Source organism: Pseudophryne corroboree, chromosome 3 (assembly GCF_028390025.1).
Source record: "Pseudophryne corroboree isolate aPseCor3 chromosome 3, aPseCor3.hap2, whole genome shotgun sequence".
Lineage (NCBI taxonomy): Eukaryota > Metazoa > Chordata > Amphibia > Anura > Myobatrachidae > Pseudophryne > Pseudophryne corroboree.
In genome coordinates, this window is record NC_086446.1 from 67,219,450 (window position 1) to 67,246,206 (window position 26,757).

Here is a 26,757-nt window from a genome sequence, read left to right on the forward strand (position 1 = left end):
GTGTGAAAAAACTACCTGTAGTTTTTCCTGAATCAGATAAATTAAATGAAGTGTGTGATGATGCGTGGGTTTTCCCCGATAGAAAATTATTGGCGTTATACCCTTTCCCGCCAGAAGTTAGGGCGCGTTGGGAAACACCCCTTAGGGTGGATAAGGCGCTCACACGCTTATCAAAACAAGTGGCGTTACCGTCTCCAGATACGGCCGCCCTCAAGGAGCCAGCTGATAGGAGGCTGGAAAATATCCTAAAAAGTATATACACACATACTGGTGTTATACTGCGACCAGCGATCGCCTCAGCCTGGATGTGCAGCGCTGGGGTGGCTTGGTCGGATTCCCTGACTGAAAATATTGATACCCTTGACAGGGACAGTATTTTATTGACTATAGAGCATTTAAAGGATGCATTTCTATATATGCGAGATGCACAGAGGGATATTTGCACTCTGGCATCAAGAGTAAGTGCGATGTCCATATCTGCCAGAAGATGTTTATGGACACGACAGTGGTCAGGTGATGCAGATTCCAAACGGCACATGGAAGTATTGCCGTATAAAGGGGAGGAGTTATTTGGGGTCGGTCCATCGGACCTGGTGGCCACGGCAACAGCTGGAAAATCCACCTTTTTTACCCCAAGTCACATCTCAGCAGAAAAAGACACCGTCTTTTCAGCCTCAGTCCTTTCGTCCCCATAAGGGCAAGCAGGCAAAAGGCCAGTCATATCTGCCCAGGGATAGAGGAAAGGGAAGAAGACTGCAGCAGGCAGCCCATTCCCAGGAACAGAAGCCCTCCATCGCTTTTGCCAAGTCCTCAGCATGACGCTGGGGCCGTACAAGCGGACTCAGCTGCGGTGGGGGGTCGTCTCAAGAGTTTCAGCGCGCAGTGGGCTCACTCGCAAGTGGACCCCTGGATCCTACAAGTAGTATCCCAGGGGTACAGATTGGAAGTTCGAGACGTCTCCCCCTCGCAGGTTCCTGAAGTCTGCTTTACCAACGTCTCCCTCCGACAGGGAGGCAGTATTGGAAACAATTCACAAGCTGTATTCCCAGCAGGTGATAATCAAAGTACCCCTCCTACAACAAGGAAAGGGGTATTATTCCACACTATATTGTGGTACTGAAGCCAGACGGCTCGGTGAGACCTATTCTAAATCTGAAATATTTGAACACTTACATACAAAGGTTCAAATCAAGATGGAGTCACTCAGAGCAGTGATAGCGAACCAGGAAGAAGGGGACTATATGGTGTCCCTGGACATCAAGGATGCTTACCTCCATGTCCCAATTTGCCCTTCTCACCAAGGGTACCTCAGGTTCGTGGTACAAAACTGTCACTATCAGTTTCAGACGCTGCCGTTTGGATTGTCCACGGCACCCCGGGTCTTTACCAAGGTAATGGCCGAAATGATGATTCTTCTTCAAAGAAAAGGCGTCTTAATTATCCCTTACTTGGACGATCTCCTGATAAGGGCAAGGTCCAGAGAACAGTTGGAGGTCGGAGTAGCACTATCTCAAGTAGTTCTACGACAGCACGGGTGGATTCTAAATATTCCAAAATCGCAGCTGTCTCCGACGACACGTCTGCTGTTCCTAGGGATGATTCTGGACACAGTCCAGAAAAAGGTGTTTCTCCCGGAGGAGAAAGCCAGGGAGTTATCCGAGCTAGTCGGGAACCTCCTAAAACCAGGAAAAGTGTCAGTGCATCATTGCACAAGGGTCCTGGGAAAAATGGTGGCTTCTTACGAAGCGATTCCATTCGGCAGATTTCACGCAAGAACTTTTCAGTGGGATCTGCTGGAAAAATGGTCCGGATCGCATCTTCAGATGCATCAGCGGATAACCCTGTCTCCAAGGACAAGGGTGTCTCTTCTGTGGTGGCTGCAGAGTGCTCATCTACTAAAGGGCCACAGATTCGGCATTCAGGACTGGGTCCTGGTGACCACGGATGCCAGCCTGAACGGCTGGGGAGCAGTCACACAAGGAAAAAATTTCCAGGGAGTGTGATCAAGTCTGGAGACTTCTCTCCACATAAATATACTGGAGCTAAGAGCAATTTACAATGCTCTAAGCTTAGCAAGACCTCTGCTTCAAGGTCAGCCGGTATTGATCCAGTGGGACAACATCACGGCAGTCGCCCACGTAAACAGACTGGGCGGCACAAGAAGCAGGAGGGCAATGGCAGAAACTGCAAAGATTCTTCGCTGGGCGGAAAATCATGTGTTAGCACTGTCAGCAGTGTTCATTCCGGGAGTGGACAACTGGGAAGCAGACTTCCTCAGCACGACCTCCACCCGGGAGAGTGGGGACTTCATCGGGAAGTCTTCCACATGATTGTGAACCGTTGGGAAAGACCAAAGGTGGACATGATGGCGTCCCGCCTGAACAAAAAACTGGACAGGTATTGCGCCAGGTCAAGAGACCCTCAGGCAATAGCTGTGGACGTTCTGGTAACACCGTGGGTGTACCAGTCGGTGTATGTGTTCCCTCCTCTGCTTCTCATACCTAAGGTACTGAGAATTATAAGACGTAGAGGAGTAAGATACTCGTGGCTCCGGATTGGCCAATAAGGACTTGGTACCCGGAACTTCAAGAGATGCTCACAGAGGACTCATGGCCTCTGCCGCTAAGAAGGGACTTGCTTCAGCAAGTACCATGTCTGTTCCAAGACTTACCGCGGCTGCGTTTGACGGCATGGCGGTTGAACGCCGGATCCTAAGGGAAAAAGGCATTCCGGAAGAGGTCATTCCTACCCTGGTCAAAGCCAGGAAGGAGGTGACCGCACAACATTATCACCACATGTGGCAAAAATATGTTGCGTGGTGTGAGGCCAGGAAGGCCCCACGAAGAAATTTCAACTCGGTCGATTCCTGCATTTCCTGCAAACAGGAGTGTCTATGGGCCTCAAATTGGGGTCCATTAAGGTTCAAATTTCGGCCCTGTCGATTTTCTTCCAGAAAGAATTGGCTTCAGTTCCTGAAGTCCAGAAGTTTGTCAAGGGAGTACTGCATATACAACCCCCTTTTGTGCCTCCAGTGGCACTTTGGGATCTCAACGTAGTTCTGGGATTCCTCAAATCACATTGGTTTAAACCGCTCAAATCTGTGGATTTGAAATATTTCACATGGAAAGTGACCATGATGTTGGCCCTGGCCTCGGCCAGGCGAGTGTCAGAATTGGCGGCTTTGTCTCACAAAAGCCCATATCTGATTGTCCATTCGGACAGGGCAGAGCTGCGGACTCGTCCCCAGTTTCTCCCTAAGGTGGTGTCAGCGTTTCACCTGAACCAGCTTATTGTGGTACCTTCGGCTACTAGGGACTTGGAGGACTCCAAGTTGCTAGATGTTGTCAGGGCCCTGAAAATATAGGTTTCCAGGACGGCTGGAGTCAGGAAAACTGACTTGCTGTTATCCTGTATGCACCCAAAAAACTGGGTGCTCTTGCTTCTAAAGCAGACGATTGCTAGTTGGATGTGTAGTACAATTCAGCTTGCACATTCTGTGGCAGGCCTGCCACAGCCAAAATATGTAAATGCCCATTCCACAAGGAAGGTGGGCTCATCTTGGGCGGCTGCCCGAGGGGTCTCGGCTTTACAACTTTGCCGAGCTGCTACTTGGTCAGGGGCACACCCTGGCTGAGGAGGACCTGGAGTTCTCTCACTCGGTGCTGCAGAGTCATCCGCACTCTCCCGCCCGTTTGGGAGCTTTGGTATAATCCCCATGGTCCTGACGGAGTCCCCAGCATCCACTTAGGACGTCAGAGAAAATAAGAATTTACTTACCGATAATTCTATTTCTCGTAGTCCGTAGTGGATGCTGAGCGCCCATCCCAAGTGCGGATTGTCTGCAATACTTGTACATAGTTATTGTTACAAAAATCGGGTTATTATTGTTGTGAGCCATCTTTTCAGAGGCTCCGCTGTTATCATGCTGTTAACTGGGTTCAGATCACAGGTTGTACAGTGTGATTGGTGTGGCTGGTATGAGTCTTACCCGGGATTCAAAATCCTTCCTTATTGTGTACGCTCGTCCGGGCACAGTATCCTAACGAAGGCTTGGAGGAGGGTCATGGGGGGAGGAGCCAGTGCACACCACCTGATCCTAAAGCTTTTACTTTTGTGCCCTGTCTCCTGCGGAGCCGCTAATCCCCATGGTCCTGACGGAGTCCCCAGCATCCACTACGGACTACGAGAAATAGAATTATCGGTAAGTAAATTCTTATTTTTGTGCCTCCAGTGGCACTGTGGGATCTCAACGTAATCTGGGATTCCTCAAATCACATTTTAAACCGCTCAAATCTGTGGATTTGAAATATCTCACATGAAAAGTGACCATGCGGTTGGCCCTGGCCTCGGCCAGGCGAGTGTCAGAATTGGTGGCTTTGTCTCACAAAAGCCCATATCTGATTGTCCATTCGGACAGGGCAGAGCTGCGGACTCGTCCCCAGTTTCTCCCTAAGGTGGTGTCAGCGTTTCACCTGAACCAGTTTATTGTGGTACCTGCGGCTATTAGGGACTTGGAGGACTCCAAGTTGCTAGATGTTGTCAGGGCCCTGAAAATATAGGTTTCCAGGACGGCTGGAGTCAGGAAAACTGACTTGCTGTTATCCTGTATGCACCCAACAAACTGGGTGCTCTTGCTTCTAAGCAGACGATTGCTAGTTGGATGTGTAGTACAATTCAGCTTGCACATTCTGTGGCAGGCCTGCCACAGCCAAAATATGTAAATGCCCATTTCACAAGGAAGGTGGGCTCATCTTGGGCGGCTGCCCGAGGGGTCTCGGCTTTACAACTTTGCCGAGCTGCTACTTGGTCAGGAGCAAACACGTTTGCAAAATTCTACAAATTTGATACCCTGGCTGAGGAGGACCTGGAGTTCTCTCATTCGGTGCTGCAGAGTCATCCGCACTCTCCCGCCCGTTTGGGAGCTTTGGTATAATCCCCATGGTCCTGACTGAGTCCCAGCATCCACTAGGACGTCAGAGAAAATAAGAATTTACTTACCGATAATTCTATTTCTCGTAGTCCGTAGTGGATGCTGGGCGCCCATCCCAAGTGCGGATTGTCTGCAATACTTGTACATAGTTATTGTTACAAAAATCGGGTTATTATTGTTGTGAGCCATCTTTTCAGAGGCTCCGCTGTTATCATGCTGTTAACTGGGTTCAGATCACAGGTTGTACAGTGTGATTGGTGTGGCTGGTATGAGTCTTACCCGGGATTCAAAATCCTTCCTTATTGTGTACGCTCGTCCGGGCACAGTATCCTAACTGAGGCTTGGAGGAGGGTCATAGGGGGAGGAGCCAGTGCACACCACCTGATCCTAAAGCTTTTACTTTTGTGCCCTGTCTCCTGCGGAGCCGCTATTCCCCATGGTCCTGACGGAGTCCCAGCATCCACTACGGACTACGAGAAATAGAATTATCGGTAAGTAAATTCTTATTATTGCCTATAGAGCATTTAAAAGATGCATTTCTATATATGCATGATGCACAGCGGAATAATTGCCGACTGGCATCAAGTATAAGTGCGTTGTCCAATTCTACCAGTAAAACAGGTGATGCGGATTCCAAACGTCATTTGGAAGTATTGCCTCTGAAAGGGGACATTTGGGGTCGGTCTTTTAGACCTGGTGGCCACGGCAACAGCTGGGAAATCCACGTTTGTACCCCAGGTCGCCTCTCAAAATAAGACGCCGTATTATCAGGCGCAGTCCTTTGTTGGCAAGCGGAAAAAAGGTTCCTCTTTTCTGCTCGTGACAGAGGGAGAGGAAAAAGGCTGCAGAGATCAGCCAGTTCCCAGGAACAGAAACCCTTTCCAGCCTCTGCCAAGCCCTCAGTATGACGCTAGGGCTTTACAAGCTCAGGCACGGTGGGGGCCCGTTCTCAATGAATTTCAGTGCGCAGTGGGCTCACTCGCAAGTAGACCCCTGGATCCTTCAGGTAATATCTCAGGGGTACATATTGGAATTCGAGACGTCTCCCCCTCGCCGTTTCCAAAAGTCGACTTTACCGACGTCTCCCTCTGGCAGGGAGGCAGTTTTGGAAGCCATTCACAAGCTGTATTCCCAGCAGGTGATAATCAAGGTACCCCTCCTGCAACAGGGAACGGGGTATTATTCCACACTATTGTGGTACCGAAGCCAGACGGCTCGGTGAGACCGATTCTAAAATCTAAAATCTTTGAACACTTACATACAGAGGTTCAAATTCAAGATTGAGTCACTCAGAGCAGTGATTGCGAACCTGGAAGAAGGGGACTACATGATGTCTCGGGACATCAAGGATGCTTACCTTCATGTCAAAATTTACCCTTCTCACCAAGGGTACCTCAGGTTTATGGTACAGAACTGTCACTATCAGTTCAGACGCTGCCGTAGGGATGGTCCACGGCACCCCGGGTCTTTACCAAGGTAATGGCCGAAATGATGATATTCCTTCGAAGGAAGGGAATTTTAGTTATCCCTTACTTGGACGATTCCCTGATAAGGGTAAGATCCAGGGAACAGTTGGAGGTCGGTGTAGCACTATCTCAGATAGTGTTGCGGCAGCACGATTGGATTCTCAATATTCCAAAATCGCAGCTGGTTCCGTCGACGTGTCTTCTGTTCCTAGGGATGATCCTGGACACAGTCCAGAAAAAGGTGTTTCTCCCGGAGGAGAAAGCCAGGGAGTTATCCGAGCTAGTCAGGAACCTCCTCAAACCGAGCCAAGTCTCAGTGCATCAATGCACAAGGGTTCTGGGTAAAATGGGGGCTTCCTACGAAGCAATCCCATTCGGCAGATTCCACGCAAGAACTTTCCAGTGGGACCTGCTGGACAAATGGTCCGGGTCGCATCTTCAGATGCATCAGCGGATAACCCTGTCACCAAGGACAAGGGTGTCCCTCCTGTAGTGGTTGCAGAGTGCTCATCTTCTAGAGGGCCGCAGATTCGGCATTCAGGACTGGGTCCTGGTAACCACGGATGCCAGCCTGCGAGGCTGGGGAGCAGTCACACAGGGAAGGAATATCCAGGACTTATGGTCAAGCCTGGAGACATCACTTCACATAAATATCCTGAAGCTAAGGGACATTTACAATGCTCTAAGCTTAGCAAGACCTTTGCTTCAAGGACAGCCGGTGTTGATCCAGTCGGACAACATCACGGCAGTCACCCACGTAAACAGGGTGGCACAAGAAGCAGAAGGGCAATGACAGAAGCTGCAAGGATTCTTCGCTGGGCGGAAAATCATGGGATAGCACTGTCAGCAGTATTCATTCCGGGAGTGGACAACTGGGAAGCAGACTTCCTCAGCACGACCTCCACCTGGGGAGAGTGGGGACTTCACCCAGAAGTCTTCCACAGGATTATAAACCGTTGGGAAAAACTCGACAGGTATTGCGCCAGGTCCAGGGACCCTCAGGCAATAGCTGTAGACGCTCTGGTAACACCGTGGGTGTACCAGTCAGGGTATGGTTTCCTCCTCTGCCTCTCATACCCATGGTACTGAGATTGATAAGATGGTGAGGAGTAAGCACTATATTCGTGGCTCCGGATTGGCCAAGAAGGACTTGGTAACCGGAACTTCAAGAGATGCTCACGGAGGATCCGTGGCCTCTACCTCTAAGAAGGGACCTGCTCCAGCAAGGACCCTGTCTGTTCCAAGACTTACCGCGGCTGCGTTTGACGGCATGGCGGTTGAACGCCGGATCCTGAAGGAAAAAGGGCATTCCGGATGAAGTCATCCCTATCCTGATCAAAGCCAGGAAGGATGTAACCGCAAAAACATTATCACCGCAATTGGCGAAAATATGTTGCGTGGTGCGAGGCCAGTAAGGCCCGACGGTGGAAATTCGACTGGGTCGATTCCTACATTTCCTGCAAACAGGAGTGTCTATGGGCCTGAAATTGGGGTCCATTAAGGTTCAAATTTCGGCCCTGTCAATTTTCTTCCAAAAAGAACTAGCTTCAGTCCCTGAAGTTCAGACGTTTGTAAAAGGGGTACTGCATATACAGCCTCCTTTTGTGCCTCCAGTGGCACTTGGGATCTCAATGTAGTTTTTTTTTTTGGATTCCAAAAGTCACATTGGTTTGAACCACTTAAATCTGTGGAGTTAAAATATCTCACATGGAAAGTGGTCATGCTGTTGGCCCTGGCCTGGGCCAGGCGCGTGTCAGAATTGGCGGCTTTATCCTGTAAAAGCCCTTATCTGATTTTCCATTCGGACAGGGCGGAATTGAGGACTCGTCCTCAATTTCTCCCTAAGGTGTTTTCAGCATTTCACTTAAACCAACCTATTGTGGTGCCTGCGGCTACTAGGGACTTGGAGGACTCCAAGTTGCTGGATGTAGTCAGGGGCCTGAAAATATATGTTTCCAGGACGGCTGGAGTCAGAAAATCTGACTCGCTGTTTATCCTGTATGCACCCAACAAGCTGGGTGCTCCTGCTTCTAAGCAGACGATTGCTCATTGGATTTGTAGTACAATTCAGCTAGCACATTCTGTGGCAGGCCTGCCACAGCCAAAATCTGTAAAAGCCCATTCCACACGGAAAGTGGGCTCATCTTGGGCGGCTGCCCGAGGGGTCTCGGCTTTACAACTTTGCCGAGCAGCTACTTGGTCAGGGGCAAACACGTTTGCTAAATTCTACAAATTTGATACCCTGGCTGAGGAGGACCTGGAGTTCTCTCATTCGGTGCTGCAGAGTCATCCGCACTCTCCCACCCGTTTGGGAGCTTTGGTATAATCCCCATGGTCCTTTCGGAGTCCCCAGCATCCACTAGGACGTTAGAGAAAATAAGAATTTACTTACCGATAATTCTATTTCTCATAGTCCGTAGTGGATGCTGGGCGCCCATCCCAAGTGCGGATTGTCTGCATTACTTGTACATAGTTATTGTTACAAAAATCGGGTTATTGTTGTTGTGAGCCATCTTTTCAGAGGCTCCTTCTGTTATCATGCTGTTAACTGGGTTCAGATCACAAGTTGTACGGTGTGATTGGTGTGGCTGGTAATGAGTCTTACCCGGGATTCAAAATCCTTCCTTATTGTGTACGCTCGTCCGGGCACAGTATCCTAACTGAGGCTTGGAGGAGGGTCATAGGGGGAGGAGCCAGTGCACACCAGCTAGTCCTAAAGCTTTTACTTTGTGCCCAGTCTCCTGCGGAGCCGCTATTCCCCATGGTCCTTTCGGAGTCCCCAGCATCCACTACGGACTATGAGAAATAGAATTATCGGTAAGTAAATTCTTATTTATTATTGGGACATCGGCCTGATTTATTGTGTGTATGAACGATCATTTCGCCGTTTCGCCGATAATTCTAGAAAATCTTGCCCACACATGAGTGATCAATTTTGCCATCTGTCATCCTAAACCACAAATCTCGGCCACAATCTCCCGATATCTAGCAGTGTGCGTGCATCCTCCATAATCTGCCCATATTTCCTGTGTTTTCCTCTCACTATGTCATCCTCCTTGTGGGCGGACATATGCAAATGCAGCGTGATGTGGCAGAAAATTGGTAGCTGAAAAAAACATCTTCAAGTGTGTAGCTCAGATGTTGGTTCCTACAGTCTCCTAAAATATCGTCCGATTGTCGGGGCAACACAAAAAAATCTGATAGTGTGTACCTTGCTTAAGAGCTTAAGGCTCTGCAACGTTGACCTTATATATCTGTGTGTGTGTATGTATATATATACAGGTTGAGTATCCCATATCCATATATTCCGAAATACGGAATATTCCGAAATACGGAATTTTTTGACGGAGAGTGAGACAGTGAAACTTTGTTTTCTGATGGCTCAATGTACATAAACTTTGTTTCATAGACAGAGTTATTAAAAATATTGTATCAAATGACCTCCAGGCTGTGTGTATAAGGTGTATATGAAACATAAATGAATTGTGTGAATGTAGACACACTTTGTTTAATGCACAAAGTTATTAAAAATAATGGCTAAAATGACCTTCAGGCTGTGTGTATAAGGTGTATATGTAACATAAATGCATTCTGTGCTTAGATTTAGGTCCCATCACCATGATATCTCATTGTGGTATGCAATTATTCCAAAATACGGAAAAATCCGATATCCAAAATGCCTCTGGTCCCAAGCATTTTGGATAAGGGAGACTCAACCTGTATATATATATATATATATATATATATATATATATATATATATATATATATATATATAGCAAAAAAATGGAGCACTCACCAGTCTCAGTGTTTAGATATGCACCAGATTTATTATATTGACAGCATAATTCAGCTCTACCTTATAGCATATACGGTAACAGATGTACCTTCCAGCATACAGGGTGTCTCAAACGTTTTCGGTCCTTGCAGACCATCATCAGGAGATATTCAATGATATTCAAAGAAAGCTGTCTTAACCATTCAACAATTCATCAGCTGCATGTATATATATATACACACACACGTCCAACGGTGGAGAATAAACGGCACTCACAAGGCATGTATAGCAGTAGAGACGCTGGTATATTATAGATCAACGTATCGGAGCATCCGCTCCTTTTTCAAGATACACCAATACAGCAGTAACTGTGCTCCAAAACGTTGATCTATAATATACCAGCGTCTCTACTGCTATACATGCCTTGTGAGTGCTGTTCATTCTCCGCCGTTGGACTTGCATATACTACAGGATTCAGGCACCAAGGCTAGCTGTATTTGAACAACGGAGTGCCGACTGATTTGGAACTATACATATATATAGTGTACACACAGGCCCTCATTCCGAGGTGTTCGCTCGCTAGCAGATTTTAACAGCATTGCACACGCTAGGCCGCCACCCTCTGGGAGTGTATCTTAGCTTAGCAGAATTGCGAACGAAAGATTAGCAGAATTGCAAATAGAAATTTCTGAGTAGCTCGACACTTACTCCTACACTGCGATCAGCTCAGCCCGTTTCGTTCCTGGTTTGACGTCATAAACACGCCCTGCGTTCGGCCAGCCACTCCTCCGTTTCTCCAGACACTCCCGCGTTTTTTCCTGGCACGCCTGCGTTTTTCCGCACACACCCAGAAAACGGTCAGTTTCCGCCCAGAAACACCAACTTCCTGTCAGTCACACTCCGATCACTTCAACAATGAAAATTCTTCGTTTGGACATGAGTAAATCTACTAAGTTTTGTGCAAAAATACTTACGTACCATGCGCATTTTTGCCTTAATCGCTCCGTTGCAAACGTGCGAACAACTCGGAATGACCCCCACTGTGTGTGTATATATTGTGTGTGTGTGTGTGTGTGTGTGTGTGTATATATATATATATATATATATATGTATGTGTATATGTATGTATATATGTGTGTATATGTATATATGTGTGTGTGTGTGTGTGTGTGTGTATATATATGTATGTGTATATGTATGTATATATGTGTGTATATGTATATATGTGTGTGTGTGTGTGTGTATATATATATATATATATATATGTATATATGTGTGTGTGTATATATATGTATATGTATGTATGTAGGACGGGTGGTATTCATGTGACCGCCGGTCAGCTGACCGACAGTCACATGACCTCCTCCGTGAGCCCGACGGCTCACTATCTCGATGGTCGGCATGCCGACCAACAGGGACTATTTCCACTCGTGGGTGTCCACGACACCCATAGAGTGGGAATAGAACCCGTGGCGACCACAGGTCGCCACCGAGCCCGCAAGGGGCTTGCTGCGCTCGCCCCTCCCCGCCGGGATCCCGGCGTCGGTATGCTGCCGGGATCCCGGCGTCGGTAAGGTGACCAGCGGTCAGGAGACCGCCGGTCACCCGTACTACACCCATGTAGGACGAATGGTAAGGCGGCACTCAGGAGACTGAATAGAATGCAAATAATTTCTTTATTGCGTCACAGTCCACAGGACTGTGACGCAATAAAGAAATTATTCGCATTCTATTCAGTCTCCTAAATGCCGCCTTACCAATCGTCCTGCATAGGTGATCAAACACCGTGGATGGCACCGGAGCAAAAAAACTGTGAGAAAAGGGGTGAGTGCCGCGCTACAGCACAAGTGTGTGTGGATATATATATATATATATATACACACACACACACACACACACACACACACACACACACACACACACACACACACACACACGTACATATAGAAACGTAGGTTTATAAGAGAGCACTCATCTGATCTTTTTCTTCAAATTGCAGTAGTAGGTGCATTTATTAATATCAACGATACACAGGACATAGACAAAGTTTTGGTCCTCTCAGGGACCTTTGTCAAGACATTAAGGGGTCTATTCATGAAGCAGTGAAAAGTGTGGAAAAGCCAGTGGAGAAGTTGCCAACCAATCAGCACTGAAGTAACATTTATAATTTGCATACTATACAATTGTATGGAGCAGCTGATTGATGCCATGGTCAACTTCTCCACTCTTTTCACTTCTTCATGAATAGACCCCTTAAAGTACTTCAGTGCAAAAGTGCAGCAACATTTATATATTATTATTATTATTATTATTATTATTATTACAATTTATATATAAGTTGCCACAAGTGTTTCGCAGCGCCGTTCATACAACACACATTAGGACAATACAGGGTATACAGACCTTAATATCTCAGAAAGCTAACACAGAGCACAGGTAATAATTAGCACCACAGTTCTCAGTACAGCTGAGATGTCGGGAAGCAAAATAGTAATCGGCGGGCTACTAGGGGCGGGCAGACATTGGAATAGATGAACAGTTGCGAGCAAGAGGAAATGCCGGTATAGACAGTCACTGAGTAGGAGATAGCTGTAATTGAAGTACAAGAGAAGAGGGCTGTGAGAACAGGAGGGAAGAGGGCCCTGCTCTAAGGGGCTTACAATCTAGGGGAAGAGGGAGACAGACAGGTGACATGAGGTACAAGCAAGCGGGAGGTGGCCTGGTGTCAGGAAGTAAGCGAGGCAGAGATGGCCAAGGCATGAGGATGGGAGAGCGGCCCCAAGACTGGGTTATGCGGAAGGGCTTTGATGAACTGGTGAGTTTTCAGTGCCCGTTTACAGCTTTGCAGAGTCGGGGAGAGTCTAATAGAGCAAGGGAGCTTGTTCCAGTGAAGAGGGGCAGCACGGGTAAAATCTTGGATTTGCGCATGTGATGTAGTGACGAGAGGCGACGGTCATTGGCCGACCGTAGTGGGCGGGCGGGAGTATGTAGGGAGATGAGGTTGGAGAAGTAGAGAGCAGTGGAATTAGAGAGGGCCTTGTATGTGAGGGTGAGGAGTTTGAAGAGGATTCTGTGGGGGAATGGGTGCCAGTGTAGGTTTTTTCAAAGGGGAGTGGCAGATGTGGAGCGGCGAGAGAGGAAGATAAGTCTAGCTGCGGAGTTGAAAACAGATCAGAGGGGAGTGAGATGGGAGAGTAGGAGGCCAGTGAGGAGAATGTTGCAATAGTCGAGCTGTGAGATGACTAGTGAGTGGATAATAAGTTTAGTTGTACTCTGGGAAAAGAATGGCCTGATCCGAGCGATGTTGCATAGCTGGAATCGACAGGATGGAGCCAGAGATTGTATGTGGGGGTGAAGGAGAGGGAGGAGTCAAGAGTGACGCCCAGGCAGCGGAGTCGGGGAACGGGGAAGATGATAGTGTTGTCAACAGTGATAGAAATATTGGAGGGGTGGAGATTCTGGATTGGGGAAGATAAGGAGTTCGGTTTTGTCAAAGTTGGGCTTCAGGGAGCGCTCAGAAATCCAGGAGGAGATGGCAGAGAGGCAGCTGGATACCCCAGAGAGTACAGAGGGAGAGAGATTGGGAGAGGAGAATATAGGCATTCTAGATGTGCTTAGACCCCGGAGATACTGCACCCCAGCATGAGCATAATGAGCATTGTGAGCGCTACTCCTGCCAAGGAGTGACCTATATGTCTCTTAATCGAAAGGTTCCACCTGTCTAAATTGTGGAATATCACCTGTTTCTCTGACGTCCTAGTGGATGCTGGGGACTCCGAAAGGACCATGGGAGATAGCGGCTCCGCAGGAGACTGGGCACAAAAGTAAAAGCTTTAAGACTACCTGGTGTGCACTGGCTCCTCCCCCTATGACCCTCCTCCAAGCCTCAGTTAGATTTTTGTGCCCGAACGAGAAGGGTGCAGTCTAGGTGGCTCTCCTGAGCTGCTTAGAAAAAAGTTTAGTTTTAGGTTTTTTATTTTCAGTGAGACCTGCTGGCAACAGGCTCACTGCATCGAGGGACTAAGGGGAGAAGAAGCGAACTCACCTGCGTGCAGAGTGGATTGGGCTTCTTAGGCTACTGGACATTAGCTCCAGAGGGACGATCACAGGCCCAGCCATGGATGGGTCCCAGAGCCGCGCCGCCGGCCCCCTTACAGAGCCAGAAGAGCAGAAGAGGTCCGGAAAAATCGGCGGCAGAAGACGTCCTGTCTTCAATAAGGTAGCGCACAGCACCGCAGCTGTGCGCCATTGCTCTCAGCACACTTCACACTCCGGTCACTGAGGGTGCAGGGCGCTGGGTGGGGGCGCCCTGAGACGCAATATAAACACCTTAGGGGGCAAAAAATACATCACATATAGCTCCTGGGCTATATGGATGCATTTAACTCATGCCTGTTTTTCCATAAAAAAGCGGGAGAACGGCCGCCGAGAAGGGGGCGGAGCCTATCTCCTCAGCACACTGGCGCCATTTTTCCTCACAGCTCCGTTGGAGGGAAGCTCCCTGACTCTCCCCTGCAGTCCTGCATTACAGAAACAGGGTAAAACAAGAGAGGGGGGGCACTAAATTGGCAGATAAATCTATACAGCAGCTATATAAGGGAAAAACACTTATATAAGGTTATCCCTGTATATATATAGCGCTCTGGTGTGTGCTGGCAAACTCTCCCTCTGTCTCCCCAAAGGGCTAGTGGGGTCCTGTCCTCTATCAGAGCATTCCCTGTGTGTGTGCTGTGTGTCGGTACGTTGTGTCGACATGTATGAGGAGGAAAATGGTATGGAGGCGGAGCAATTGCCTGTATTAGTGATGTCACCCCCTAGGGAGTCGACACCTGACTGGATGGTCTTATGGAAGGAATTACGTGATAGTGTCAGCACTTTACAAAAGACTGACGACATGAGACAGCCGGCAAATCAGTTAATACCTGTACAGGCGTCTCAAACACCGTCAGGGGCTCTAAAGCGCCCGTTACCTCAGATGGTCGACACAGACCCAGACACGGACACTGACTCCAGTGTCGACGGTGAGGAAACAAACGTATTTTCCAGTAGGGCCACACGTTACATGATCACGGCAATGAAGGAGGTTTTGAACATTTCTGATACTACAAGTACCACAAAAAAGGGTATTATGTGAGGTGTGAAAAAACTACCCGTAGTTTTTCCTGAATCAGATGAATTAAATGAGGTGTGTGATGAAGCGTGGGTTTCGCCCGATAAAAAACTGCTAATTTCTAAAAAAATTATTGGCATTATACCCTTTCCCGCCAGAGGTTAGGGCGCGTTGGAAAACACCCCCTAGGGTGGATAAGGCGCTCACACGCTTATCAAAACAAGTGGCGTTACCGTCTCCTCATACGGCCGCCCTCAAGGAACCAGCTGATAGGAAGCTGGAAAATATCCTAAAAAGTATATACACACATACTGGTATTATACTGCGACCAGCAATCGCCTCAGCCTGGATGTGCAGTGCTGGAGTGGCTTGGTCGGATTCCCTGACTGAAAATATTGATACCCTGGACAGGGACAATATATTATTGACTATAGAGCATTTAAAGGATGCATTTCTATATATGAGAGATGCACAGAGGGATATTTGCACTCTGGCATCAAGAGTAAGTGCGCTGTCCATTTCTGCCAGAAGAGGGTTATGGACGCGACAGTGGTCAGGTGATGCGGATTCCAAACGGCATATGGAAGTATTGCCGTATAAAGGGGAGGAGTTATTTGGGGTCGGTCTATCGGACCTGGTGGCCACGGCAACGGCTGGGAAATCCACCTTTTTACCCCAGGTCACCTCTCAGCAGAAAAAGACACCGTCTTTTCAGGCTCAGTCCTTTCGTCCCCATAAGGGCAAGCGGGCAAAAGGCCACTCGTATCTGCCCCGGGGCAGAGGAAGGGGAAAAAGACTGCAGCAGACAGCCTCTTCCCAGGAACAGAAGCCCTCCCCCGCTTCTGCCAAGTCCTCAGCATGACGCTGGGGCCTTACAAGCGGACTCAGGCACGGTGGGGGCCCGTCTCAAGAATTTCAGCGCGCAGTGGGCTCACTCGCAAGTGGACCCCTGGATCCTGCAGGTAGTATCTCAGGGGTACAAATTGGAATTCGAGACGTCTCCCCCTCGCCGGTTCCTGAAGTCTGCTTTACCAACGTCTCCCCTCGACAGGGAGGCGGTATTGGAAGCCATTCACAATCTGTATTCACAGCAGGTGATAATCAAGGTACCCCTCCTACAACAGGGAAAGGGGTATTATTCCACGCTGTTTGTGGTACCGAAGCCGGACGGCTCGGTGAGACCTATTTTAAATCTGAAATCCTTGAACACTTACATACAAAGGTTCAAATTCAAGATGGAATCACTCAGAGCAGTGATAGCGAACCTGGAAGAAAGGGACTATATGGTGTCTCTGGACATCAAGGATGCTTACCTCCATGTCCCAATTTGCCCTTCTCACCAAGGGTACCTCAGGTTTGTGGTACAGAACTGTCACTATCAGTTTCAGACGCTGCCGTTTGGATTGTCCACGGAACCCCGGGTCTTTACCAAGGTAATGGCCGAAATTATGATTCTTCTTCGAAGAAAAGGCGTCTTAATTATCCCTTACTTGGACGATCTCCTGATAAGGGCAAGGTCCAGAGAACAGTTAGAGGTCGGAGTAGCACTATCTCAAGTAGTACTACGACAGCACGGATGGATTCTAAATATTCCAAAATCGCAGCTGATTCCGACGACACATCTGCTGTTCCTAGGGATGATTCTGGACACAGTACAGAAAAAGGTGTTTCTCCCGGAGGAGAAAGCCAGGGAGTTATCCGACCTAGTCAGGAACCTCCTAAAACCAGGCCAAGTGTCAGTGCATCAATGCACAAGGGTCCTGGGAAAAATGGTGGCTTCTTACGAAGCGATTCCATTCGGCAGATTCCACGCAAGAACTTTTCAGTGGGATCTGCTGGACAAATGGTCCGGATCGCATCTTCAAATGCATCAGCGGATAACCCTGTCTCCAAGGACAAGGGTGTCTCTCCTGTGGTGGTTGCAGAGTGCTCATCTTCTAGAGGGCCGCAGATTCGGCATTCAGGACTGGGTCCTGGTGACCACGGATGCCAGCCTGAGAGGCTGGGGAGCAGTCACACAGGGAAAAAATTTCCAGGGCTTGTGGTCAAGCATGGAAACGTCACTTCACATAAATATCCTGGAACTAAGGGCCATTTACAATGCCCTAAGTCAGGCAAGGCCTCTGCTTCAGGGTCAGCCGGTGCTGATCCAGTCGGACAACATCACGGCAGTCGCCCACGTAAACAGACAGGGCGGCACAAGAAGCAGGAGGGCAATGACGGAAGTTGCAAGGATTCTTCGCTGGGCGGAAAATCATGTGATAGCACTGTCAGCAGTATTCATTCCGGGAGTGGACAACTGGGAAGCAGACTTCCTCAGCAGACACGATCTCCACCCGGGGGAGTGGGGACTTCACCCAGAAGTCTTCCACATGATTGTGAACCGTTGGGAAAAACCAAAGGTGGACATGATGGCGTCCCGCCTCAACAAAAAACTGGACAGATATTGCGCCAGGTCAAGGGACCCTCAGGCAATAGCTGTGGACGCTCTGGTAACACCGTGGGTGTACCAGTCAGTGTATGTGTTCCCTCCTCTGCCTCTCATACCCAAGGTACTGAGAATCATAAGAAGGAGAGGAGTAAGGACTATACTCGTGGCTCCGGATTGGCCAAGAAGGACTTGGTACCCGGAACTTCAAGAGATGCTCACGGAAGACCCGTGGCCTCTACCTCTAAGAAAGGACCTGCTCCAGCAGGGACCATGTCTGTTCCAAGACTTACCGCGGCTGCGTTTGACGGCATGGCGGTTGAACGCCGGATCCTGAAGGAAAAAGGCATTCCGGATGAAGTCATCCCTACCCTGATCAAAGCCAGGAAGGATGTAACTGTGCAACATTATCACCGTATTTGGCGTAAATATGTTGCGTGGTGTGAGGCCAGGAAGGCCCCTACAGAGGAATTTCAACTGGGTCGTTTCCTGCATTTACTGCAAACAGGACTGTCTATGGGCCTAAAATTAGGGTCCATTAAGGTTCATATTTCGTCCCTGTCAATATTCTTCCAAAAAGAACTAGCTTCAGTTCCTGAAGTCCAGACGTTTGTCAAGGGGGTACTGCATATACAGCCTCCTTTTGTGCCTCCAGTGGCACCTTGGGATCTCAATGTAGTTTTGGGGTTCCTAAAATCACATTGGTTTGAACCACTCACCACTGTGGACTTAAAATATCTCACATGGAAAGTGGTAATGCTGTTAGCCCTGGCCTCAGCCAGGCGTGTCTCAGAATTGGCGGCTTTATCCTATAAAAGCCCTTACCTAATTTTTCATACGGACAGGGCAGAATTGAGGACTCGTCCTCAATTTCTCCCTAAGGTGGTTTCAGCATTTCACTTAAACCAGCCTATTGTGGTGCCTGCGGCTACTAGGGACTTGGAGGATTCCAAGTTGCTGGACGTAGTCAGGGCCCTGAAAATATATGTTTCCAGGACGGCTGGAGTCAGAAAATCTGACTCGCTGTTTATCCTGTATGCACCCAACAAGCTGGGTGCTCCTGCTTCTAAGCAGACTATTGCTCGTTGGATTTGTAGTACAATTCAGCTTGCACATTCTGTGGCAGGCCTGCCACAGCCAAAATCTGTAAAAGCCCATTCCACACGGAAAGGGGCTCATCTTGGGCGGCTGCCCGAGGGGTCTCGGCTTTACAACTTTGCCGAGCAGCTACTTGGTCAGGGGCAAACACGTTTGCTAAATTCTACAAATTTTATACCCTGGCTGAGGAGGACCTGGAGTTCTCTCATTCGGTGCTGCAGAGTCATCCGCACTCTCCCGCCCGTTTGGGAGCTTTGGTATAATCCCCATGGTCCTTTCGGAGTCCCCAGCATCCACTAGGACATCAGAGAAAATAAGAATTTACTTACCGATAATTCTATTTCTCATAGTCCGTAGTGGATGCTGGGCGCCCATCCCAAGTGCGGATTGTCTGCAATACTTGTACATAGTTATTGTTACAAAAAATCGGGTTATTATTGTTGTGAGCCATCTTTTCAGAGGCTCCTCTGTTATCATGCTGTTAACTGGGTTCAGATCACAAGTTGTACGGTGTGATTGGTGTGGCTGGTATGAGTCTTACCCGGGATTCAAAATCCTTCCTTATTGTGTATGCTTGTCCGGGCACAGTATCCTAACTGAGGCTTGGAGGAGGGTCATAGGGGGAGGAGCCAGTGCACACCAGGTAGTCTTAAAGCTTTTACTTTTGTGCCCAGTCTCCTGCGGAGCCGCTATCCCCCATGGTCCTTTCGGAGTCCCCAGCATCCACTACGGACTATGAGAAATAGAATTATCGGTAAGTAAATTCTTATTTTTACTATGTGTTTTTATCATCATATAGTTTATTGTAGTAATTTTTGTTTCTCTTTCAATAGAGCCACCCTTGTGGATCGTCATACAGCCAAACATCTTTCCCAAGGATGGACACAGATCCAGTAGCTCAGACAATCTTAAAACTCACTGTGGATATTGTCTGTATGCTGAGCGGAGAGGTGAGGGGGTCTAATAGTGTCACAGTGACATCACTCTTATCTCTATTACTAACACAGGGACCTGACTGGGGAGGTGAGGGAGTCTGGGAGCGTCACAGTAACGTCACTCTTATCTCTATTACTAACACATGGACCTGACTGGGGAGGTGAGGGAGTCTGGGAGCGTCACAGTGACATCACACTTATCTTTAAATAAAAATAGAAATATGAACAGTATTAATATAGAAAATACTAAGAGAACAATTGTCATTAAATTGAGATGTACAAAATGTTTTGGGTTATACAGAACCTCAGGGACACAACATATTAGTGAAGTGGAAGGATCTAGTCGGTGAATGTATTTCAGTCAGAAGAGAGACATGTTTGTACATTGTGTATATATCTCTGATATTTTCAAAACACAGGACTACACAGTTGTGAAAACGCTTGGTGAGCATGTAAAACCCCAGGGGTGTCTACGTGGAGGACTGAGCAGGACCAGGAGACCCATCATGGAGCCTCCACCTCACTCAGTGACTCATGAGAAACTCAGTGACCAGAAGATCCTGGGGCTCAGCAACAAGATCATTCATCTGCTGACTGGAGAGGTGACTGCTAGGGCTGTGACGTGTGTGTGTGTGTGTGTGTGTGTGTGTGTGTGTGTGTGTGTGTGTGTGTGTGTGTGTGTGTGTGTGTGTGTGTGTGTGTGTGTGTGTGTGTGTGTGTGTGTGTGTCAGGTTCCTATAAGGTGTCAGGGAGTCACTTTCTATTTCTCCATTTAGGTGTGGAAGTATTTAGGGAACACGTATCAGTACAAGGAAATTATAGCAGAGAATCACCCACTCATCAGATTGCAAGGTAAGAGCAAATCTCTGTTTTGTCATTCTTGTTTAAGTACCATACCCATATATCCATTAAGAAAATGAAACCCTCTACAGCCTTCTTTCTAAATATAAAACATACGTGGTGTTTTAAATCCTAATACTACTTGAATAGACAGCTGTTATATCTCTGGTAAGACCCAGATCTCGTATGATGCGTAATTCTCTTTACTCCAATTATCTTGGAGGAGTCTCTGTTTTGATTCAGAACTCCATTAGCTGGGTATGATAGTGATACAGAAACAGCATAAACCCCTCGCAGAACTAAAAAATATAGATTAGGAGCAAGGGAAACAATACACCTTATTACATCTGCCACCGATAGGAAGATATTGTATACAAAGACAAAGGTTGCAGGTGCACAATTCAAACACTACCAAGTGATTAATAATAATCATTGCAATAAAATTTTGCATTTTGAGAGAGGTTCTTTGCATAGTTATGGCCAAAAATAATGGCTATGTTGTGTAAATGGGTTGTAAGTATTCCCTTTATTGGTTTTATTATAGACACATATTGTGCTATTATGACCACTCCTGTTCTAATTAATTATAGGGTTCAAGAGAAGTATACTCTATCATAAAGTTCTACTCTTACACACAAGCGTTAAGGGGTCTATTCATTGAGAAAATTAAAATTGAATTGCTACTCATCACTATATATTCTATCACTTCGATGTGATGTATAGCTGTAACAAGTAGCAATTCATGTATACTCACCCTTCCGACGATGTGAAGCGGAATCCAGGGGTCCAGCGGTGAGGTCTTCTCCGGCGGTCCCCCTCTCCGATGCGTGCAGTGAGCCGGTGTGTCCCACTGCACATGCGCAGCCTGGTGACCTCCCGGCAGACCGCAGTGGCGAGTCAGTGCTGGGTGCCGAGCAGGGAAGCATTGAGCTTCCCTGCCATCTCCGCACCGAGGTTCATGTTACGCCATTCTGAGATGGCGAACATGAACTCCATAGAGTAGCGGAAAGCTGAGCTTTCTGTTCCTTTCTGAATCGCACTCGCCATACAAAAGTATGGTGCTACGATTCAGGCACAGAGCGGGGGTGCCGCTGGGAAAGTCAGGGACTTCTCCACGGTAACACGCTCTATGAATTGCACTAGGCAGAAAAAAGCCCTGTTTAACGCAAAACAGGGCTTTTCTCTGCTACGTTAACAGACCCCTAAATTCTATAAATCGTTATCTAGATGGCATGGCTTTCCCACAAGCAATGCTAGACATGGAAGAGATGACGATGGCTATTTAATCATGCCCTCTGTGGAAAGCCCTAGGTCCTGATAGTATCACACCAGCTTTTTATAAATCCCGTCAGTAACTCCCTGGCACTTCGACTATTGAACTGCTTTACAGCATCTTGGAAATAATGGAAAAGGTGGAACAGGATGTCAATCTCCTAACCTGTTTCTTACTACGTGTTTCACCATGCGGCTTCTCTTCATAAGGATGTCAAGAAAGGCCCCCTCCATAAATATTATTCACCTTATTGACACACATGCAATTGTCCCATTGTAATTCCGTGGATTGTTGGCTCTCAGCGTAAAGTAGGGAGTGTGTACTAGTGTGGATGTATGGGTGTGTTTAGGGTGGACTGTTATAAAGAGGCGGGACATTAAGGTGGTTATCGGAGGGTGTGAGTTGCAAGTCAGAGGTACATACGTATAAACAGGTGAAATTATTTTTACATGGGGTGTGAGGACGTGATTTTGAGGACTTTTTTAGGTGAGGGGTGGGTGTTTGGACTTTAGCAGGGATCGGTGCAGGAATTTTCAGAAGGGTGGATCGAGAGAGGAAGATCCGTTGTGCCACAACATTTAGGATTAATTGAAGACGGTATGATGGAAGAGAGAGAGGCCTTATAGGTTGCGACACAGGTCAGGAGATGATGAGAGAATGGGATACGTGTTTTGGTCACATCTTGGGTAAGAAAAATGCGTTCCCAGCATAGAAAACGAGATAGATGATTGTATATAAATAGTTCAAAAAGCTGGTAGGAAAAGTATATATTTCCACAAGTTTTTTAAATTAGAGAAATTGTTGCCCAAACACTCTCCCCTGTTATTAGTGTTTAAAAAATACCAATCTAGAATTCAACATGGTTTGACCACAGACTCGAGACATTTTAATGGTGTCTATATTTTAATATGGTAACTTGCAATTCCTGAGAGGCCTTCTATTTTTCTCATAGTGTAGTTAGATTAATCTATGTGCCCCGTTGTGTAACTAGAGTGGTGGTTTAGGATTAGAGCTGGTAGGCTTTAATAAATTAAACAGGGGTTTTGATAGACTTTTTGAAGCTTTGTAGAGAGGTGGAGGGTCTGATAGGGAGGGTGAGAGAGTTCCAGTGGTAGGGAGCAGCACAGATAAAAGTTTGAATGCTGGAGTGGGAGGAACTAATCGGCAGTAGAGGAAGCATTCACTTGTGGAACAAAGTAGGCAGCCGGTAGTGTGGCGATAAGGTCAGAGATGGAGAGAGGAGAGGATTGTGCGAGGGCTTTATAGGGAAGTGTGAGGAGTTTGTATTGGCTTCTGAAAGGGAATGGGAGCCAGTGTTGGACCTGTAGGAGTGGGGAGGCAAATGCAGTACGTTTGTAGAGGAAGCAGCAGCATGGAGGACAGATTGGAGTGGAGTGAGGTGGAAGTCAAGGAGGTCAGATAAAAGGAAGTTACAATAGTCCAGTCTAGAGATGACCTGTGAGTGGGTGAGGGTCTTAGTTGCCTTCAGGGTGAGAAAGAATCTGATCCTGGAGATATTTCAGGACTGAATGTGGTAGGAGATGGTCTAAGACAGGGGTGTCCAAACTTTTTGCAAAGAGTGCCAGATTTGGTGAGGTGAAAATGTGGGGGGCTGACCATTCAGCCTGACATTCTTTGAACCATCAATCACCTCAGAAGACTAAACAAATAACTTGTCTTACCTGCTCTAATGTGAAGGGTGATACTGAGTTCTAGACTGCAGTAAATAGGCCAGGTCTGGCTCAAAGACACAGTGGTTTTGATGCGCAAGATGTCACGCAGGTGAGGGTCATTTAGTCTTGTCCTCATGCAGTTTTTGTTATGGTTCATAACCGAGAATGTCTTCTCGCACAAGTATGTCGAGCCAAACAACCTCAGCATTTTTTTAGCAAATGTTCGAGTCTCTTGGTACCTGCCTTTATCCAGCTGGCGGTAAAAGTTGACAAGAGGGAGCTGTTGGTACCGACTGCGACACTCGGCGTCTCAATGCAGCTCAATGAGCTCCTTCTGCAGGTGGTCTGGAGCATTATCCGGAACCACGGAGAAAGGAGAGGAAAAAAGTGTGATCTCCTTAACTGCAAAATCCTGAAAGCGCTGTTGAAACTCCTCAGCCAGAGATGAGATGTATCCTGCATACCTCCTCATTTGTGCACTGATATTATTCTCTGGAAAACTGGTCATTATTTCCAGCAGCGATGGGAAATGTGTGGTATTAGGCTGCATTTGTGACAGGCTCTCTCCCAGGCTCAGATGATGGCAAAAAGAGTCATATATAACACATGCAACCCTGAGCAGAGTGACAAGACAGGGATAAACACTAGCCTGCAGGGTGTCATCCAGTGCTTGGTTGTTATGGTCAGAGTGCCAGGATGGCATAGCATATATTTATAACATGTAAATAAGGGCTGGCACTGTTCAGTTATAAAGGATCCAGATATAGCACACACCTATCCAGATATAGAAGAGGGGGTCCCAGTAATAGTGCGCCTTGATATATATAGAAAGATATATATATATATATATATATATATATATATATATATATATATATATATATATATATATTGTTTAGTTGGGGGAGAACATAAAAACGAGTTTTATGGTAAGAACTTACCTTTGTTAAAACTCTTTCTGCGAGGTACACTAGGCTCCACAAGGATAGACATTGGGGTGTAGAGTAGGATCTTGATCCGAAGCACCAACAGGCTCAAAAGCTTTGACCTTCTTCCCAAGATGCATAGCGCCGCCTCCTATATCACCCCGCCTTCGTGCACAGGAGCTCAGTTTTGTTAACCAGCCAAATGCAGTAGCAAGTAAAAGAGACGACAACTGCCAGTTGCCACAAACACCACACTCTCCCGACAGGAGAAGTGTCAGCGGCTAATGCCATACCAACCCAAAGAGGCTAAGTGAGTCAGGGTGGGCGCCTTGTGGAGCCCAGTGTACCTCGCAGAAAGAGTTTTAACAAAGGTAAGTTCTTACCATAAAACTCGTTTTCTGCTGCGGGGTACACTGGGGTCCACAAGGATAGACATTGGGGATGTCCTAAAGCAGTTCATTATGGGAGGGGACGCACAGTAGCTGGCAAGGGAACCCGGCGTCCAAAGGAAGCATCCTGGGAAGCGGCGGTATCGAAGGCATAGAACCTAATGAACGTGTTCACTGAGGACCACGTAGCCGCAATGCACAATTGTTCAAGGGTCGCACCACGGCGGGCCGCCCAAGAAGGTCCCACAGACAGAGTAGAATGGGCCGTAATGTGAGCAGGAGCTGACAGACCAGCCCTCACATAAGCATGTGCAATCACCATTCTAATCCATCTGGCCAAAGTCTGCTTGTGAGCAGGCCAGTCCCGTTTGTGAAATCCAAACAGAATAAAGAGAGAATCAGATTTCCTAACAGAAGCAGTTCTCTTCACATAGATACGGAGAGCCCGTACCACATCCAAAGACCGCTCTTTGGAAGACAAATCAGGAGAGACAAAGGCCGGAACCACAATCTCCTGATTAAGGTGGAACGAAGAAACCACCTTAGATAAATATCCGGGACGAGTCCTAAGAACCGCCCGGTCACGGTGAGAAATCAGATATGGGGAACTACAAGACAAGGCACCCAGATCCGACACTCTTCTAGCAGAGGCAATAGCCAGCAAGAACACCACCTTAAAGGAAAGCCACTTAAGGTCAGCTGAACCAAGGGGTTCAAATGGAGGCTCTTGCAACGCCTCCAAAACCACCGACAAGTCCCAAGGAGCCACAGGCGGGACATAGGGAGGTTGGATACGCAACACAACCTGAGTGAAAGTATGAACATCAGGTAAAGTCGCAATTTTTCTCTGAAACCACACCGACAAGGCAGAAATATGAACCTTGAGGGAGGCCAGACGCAGGCCTAACTCTAGACCTTGCTGCAGAAAAGCCAAAAGCTTGGCTGTACTAAACTTGGAAGCGTCATAATTGTTAGATGCGCACCAAACAAAGTAGGAATGCCAGACCCTATGGTAAATCCGAGCAGAAGCCGGTTTCCGTGCCCGCAACATAGGCCCTCATTCCGAGTTGTTCGCTCGGTAAAAATCTTCGCATCGCAGCGATTTTCCGCTTAATGCGCATGCGCAATGTTCGCACTGCGACTGCGCCAAGTAAATTTGCTATGCACTTAGTAATTTTACTCACGGCTTTTTCATCGTTCTGGCGATCGTAATGTGATTGACAGGAAATGGGTGTTACTGGGCGGAAACAGGCCGTTTTATGGGCGTGTGGGAAAAAACGCTACAGTTTCCGGAAAAAACGCAGGAGTGGCCGGAGAAACGGAGGAGTGTCTGGGCGAACGCTGGGTGTGTTTGTGACGTCAAACCAGGAACGACAAGCAGTGAAATGATCGCAGATGCCGAGTAAGTCTGGAGCTACTCAGAAACTGCTACGAGGTGTGTAATCGCAATATTGCGAATACATCGTTCGCAATTTTAAGATGCTAAGATTCACTCCCAGTAGGCGGCGGCTTAGCATGAGCAAATCTGCTAAAATCCGCTTGCGAGCGAACAACTCGGAATGACCTCCATAGTTTTAATGACCTCTTCAGAAAAACCCTTAGCCCTCAAGACGGAAACTTCAAGAGCCACACCGTCAAAGACAGCCTGGCTAGGTCCTGGTAGACACAGGGGCCCTGTACGAGGAGGTCTGGGCGTTGTGGAAGTAGAATTGGACGCTCTGACGATAGGCCCTGCAGGTCTGAGAACCAGTGCCGTCTGGGCCACGCCGGAGCTATGAGAAGCAGATTTCCTTTTTCTTGCTTGAACTTCCGAATTACCCTGGGCAGGAGTGACACCGGAGGGAACGCGTACGGCAACCGAAACCTCCACGGCACCGCTAGCGAATCCACGAATGCTGCTTGAGGATCCCT

General features: G+C 47.6%; 1 protein-coding gene across 1 annotated transcript in view; it reads left to right on the forward strand.

The window, feature by feature from the left end:
* LOC135054750 (oocyte zinc finger protein XlCOF7.1-like) overlaps positions 1-26,757 on the forward strand; it is a 55,928-nt gene that overhangs the window by 9,832 nt on the left and 19,339 nt on the right. The window contains exons 3-5 of the mRNA XM_063958056.1: positions 19,644-19,760; positions 20,165-20,347; positions 20,522-20,597. Coding sequence (XP_063814126.1) covers positions 19,689-19,760; positions 20,165-20,347; positions 20,522-20,597 — 331 coding nt within the window. The 5' untranslated portion in view covers positions 19,644-19,688. The remainder of the gene's footprint in view (positions 1-19,643; positions 19,761-20,164; positions 20,348-20,521; positions 20,598-26,757) is intronic.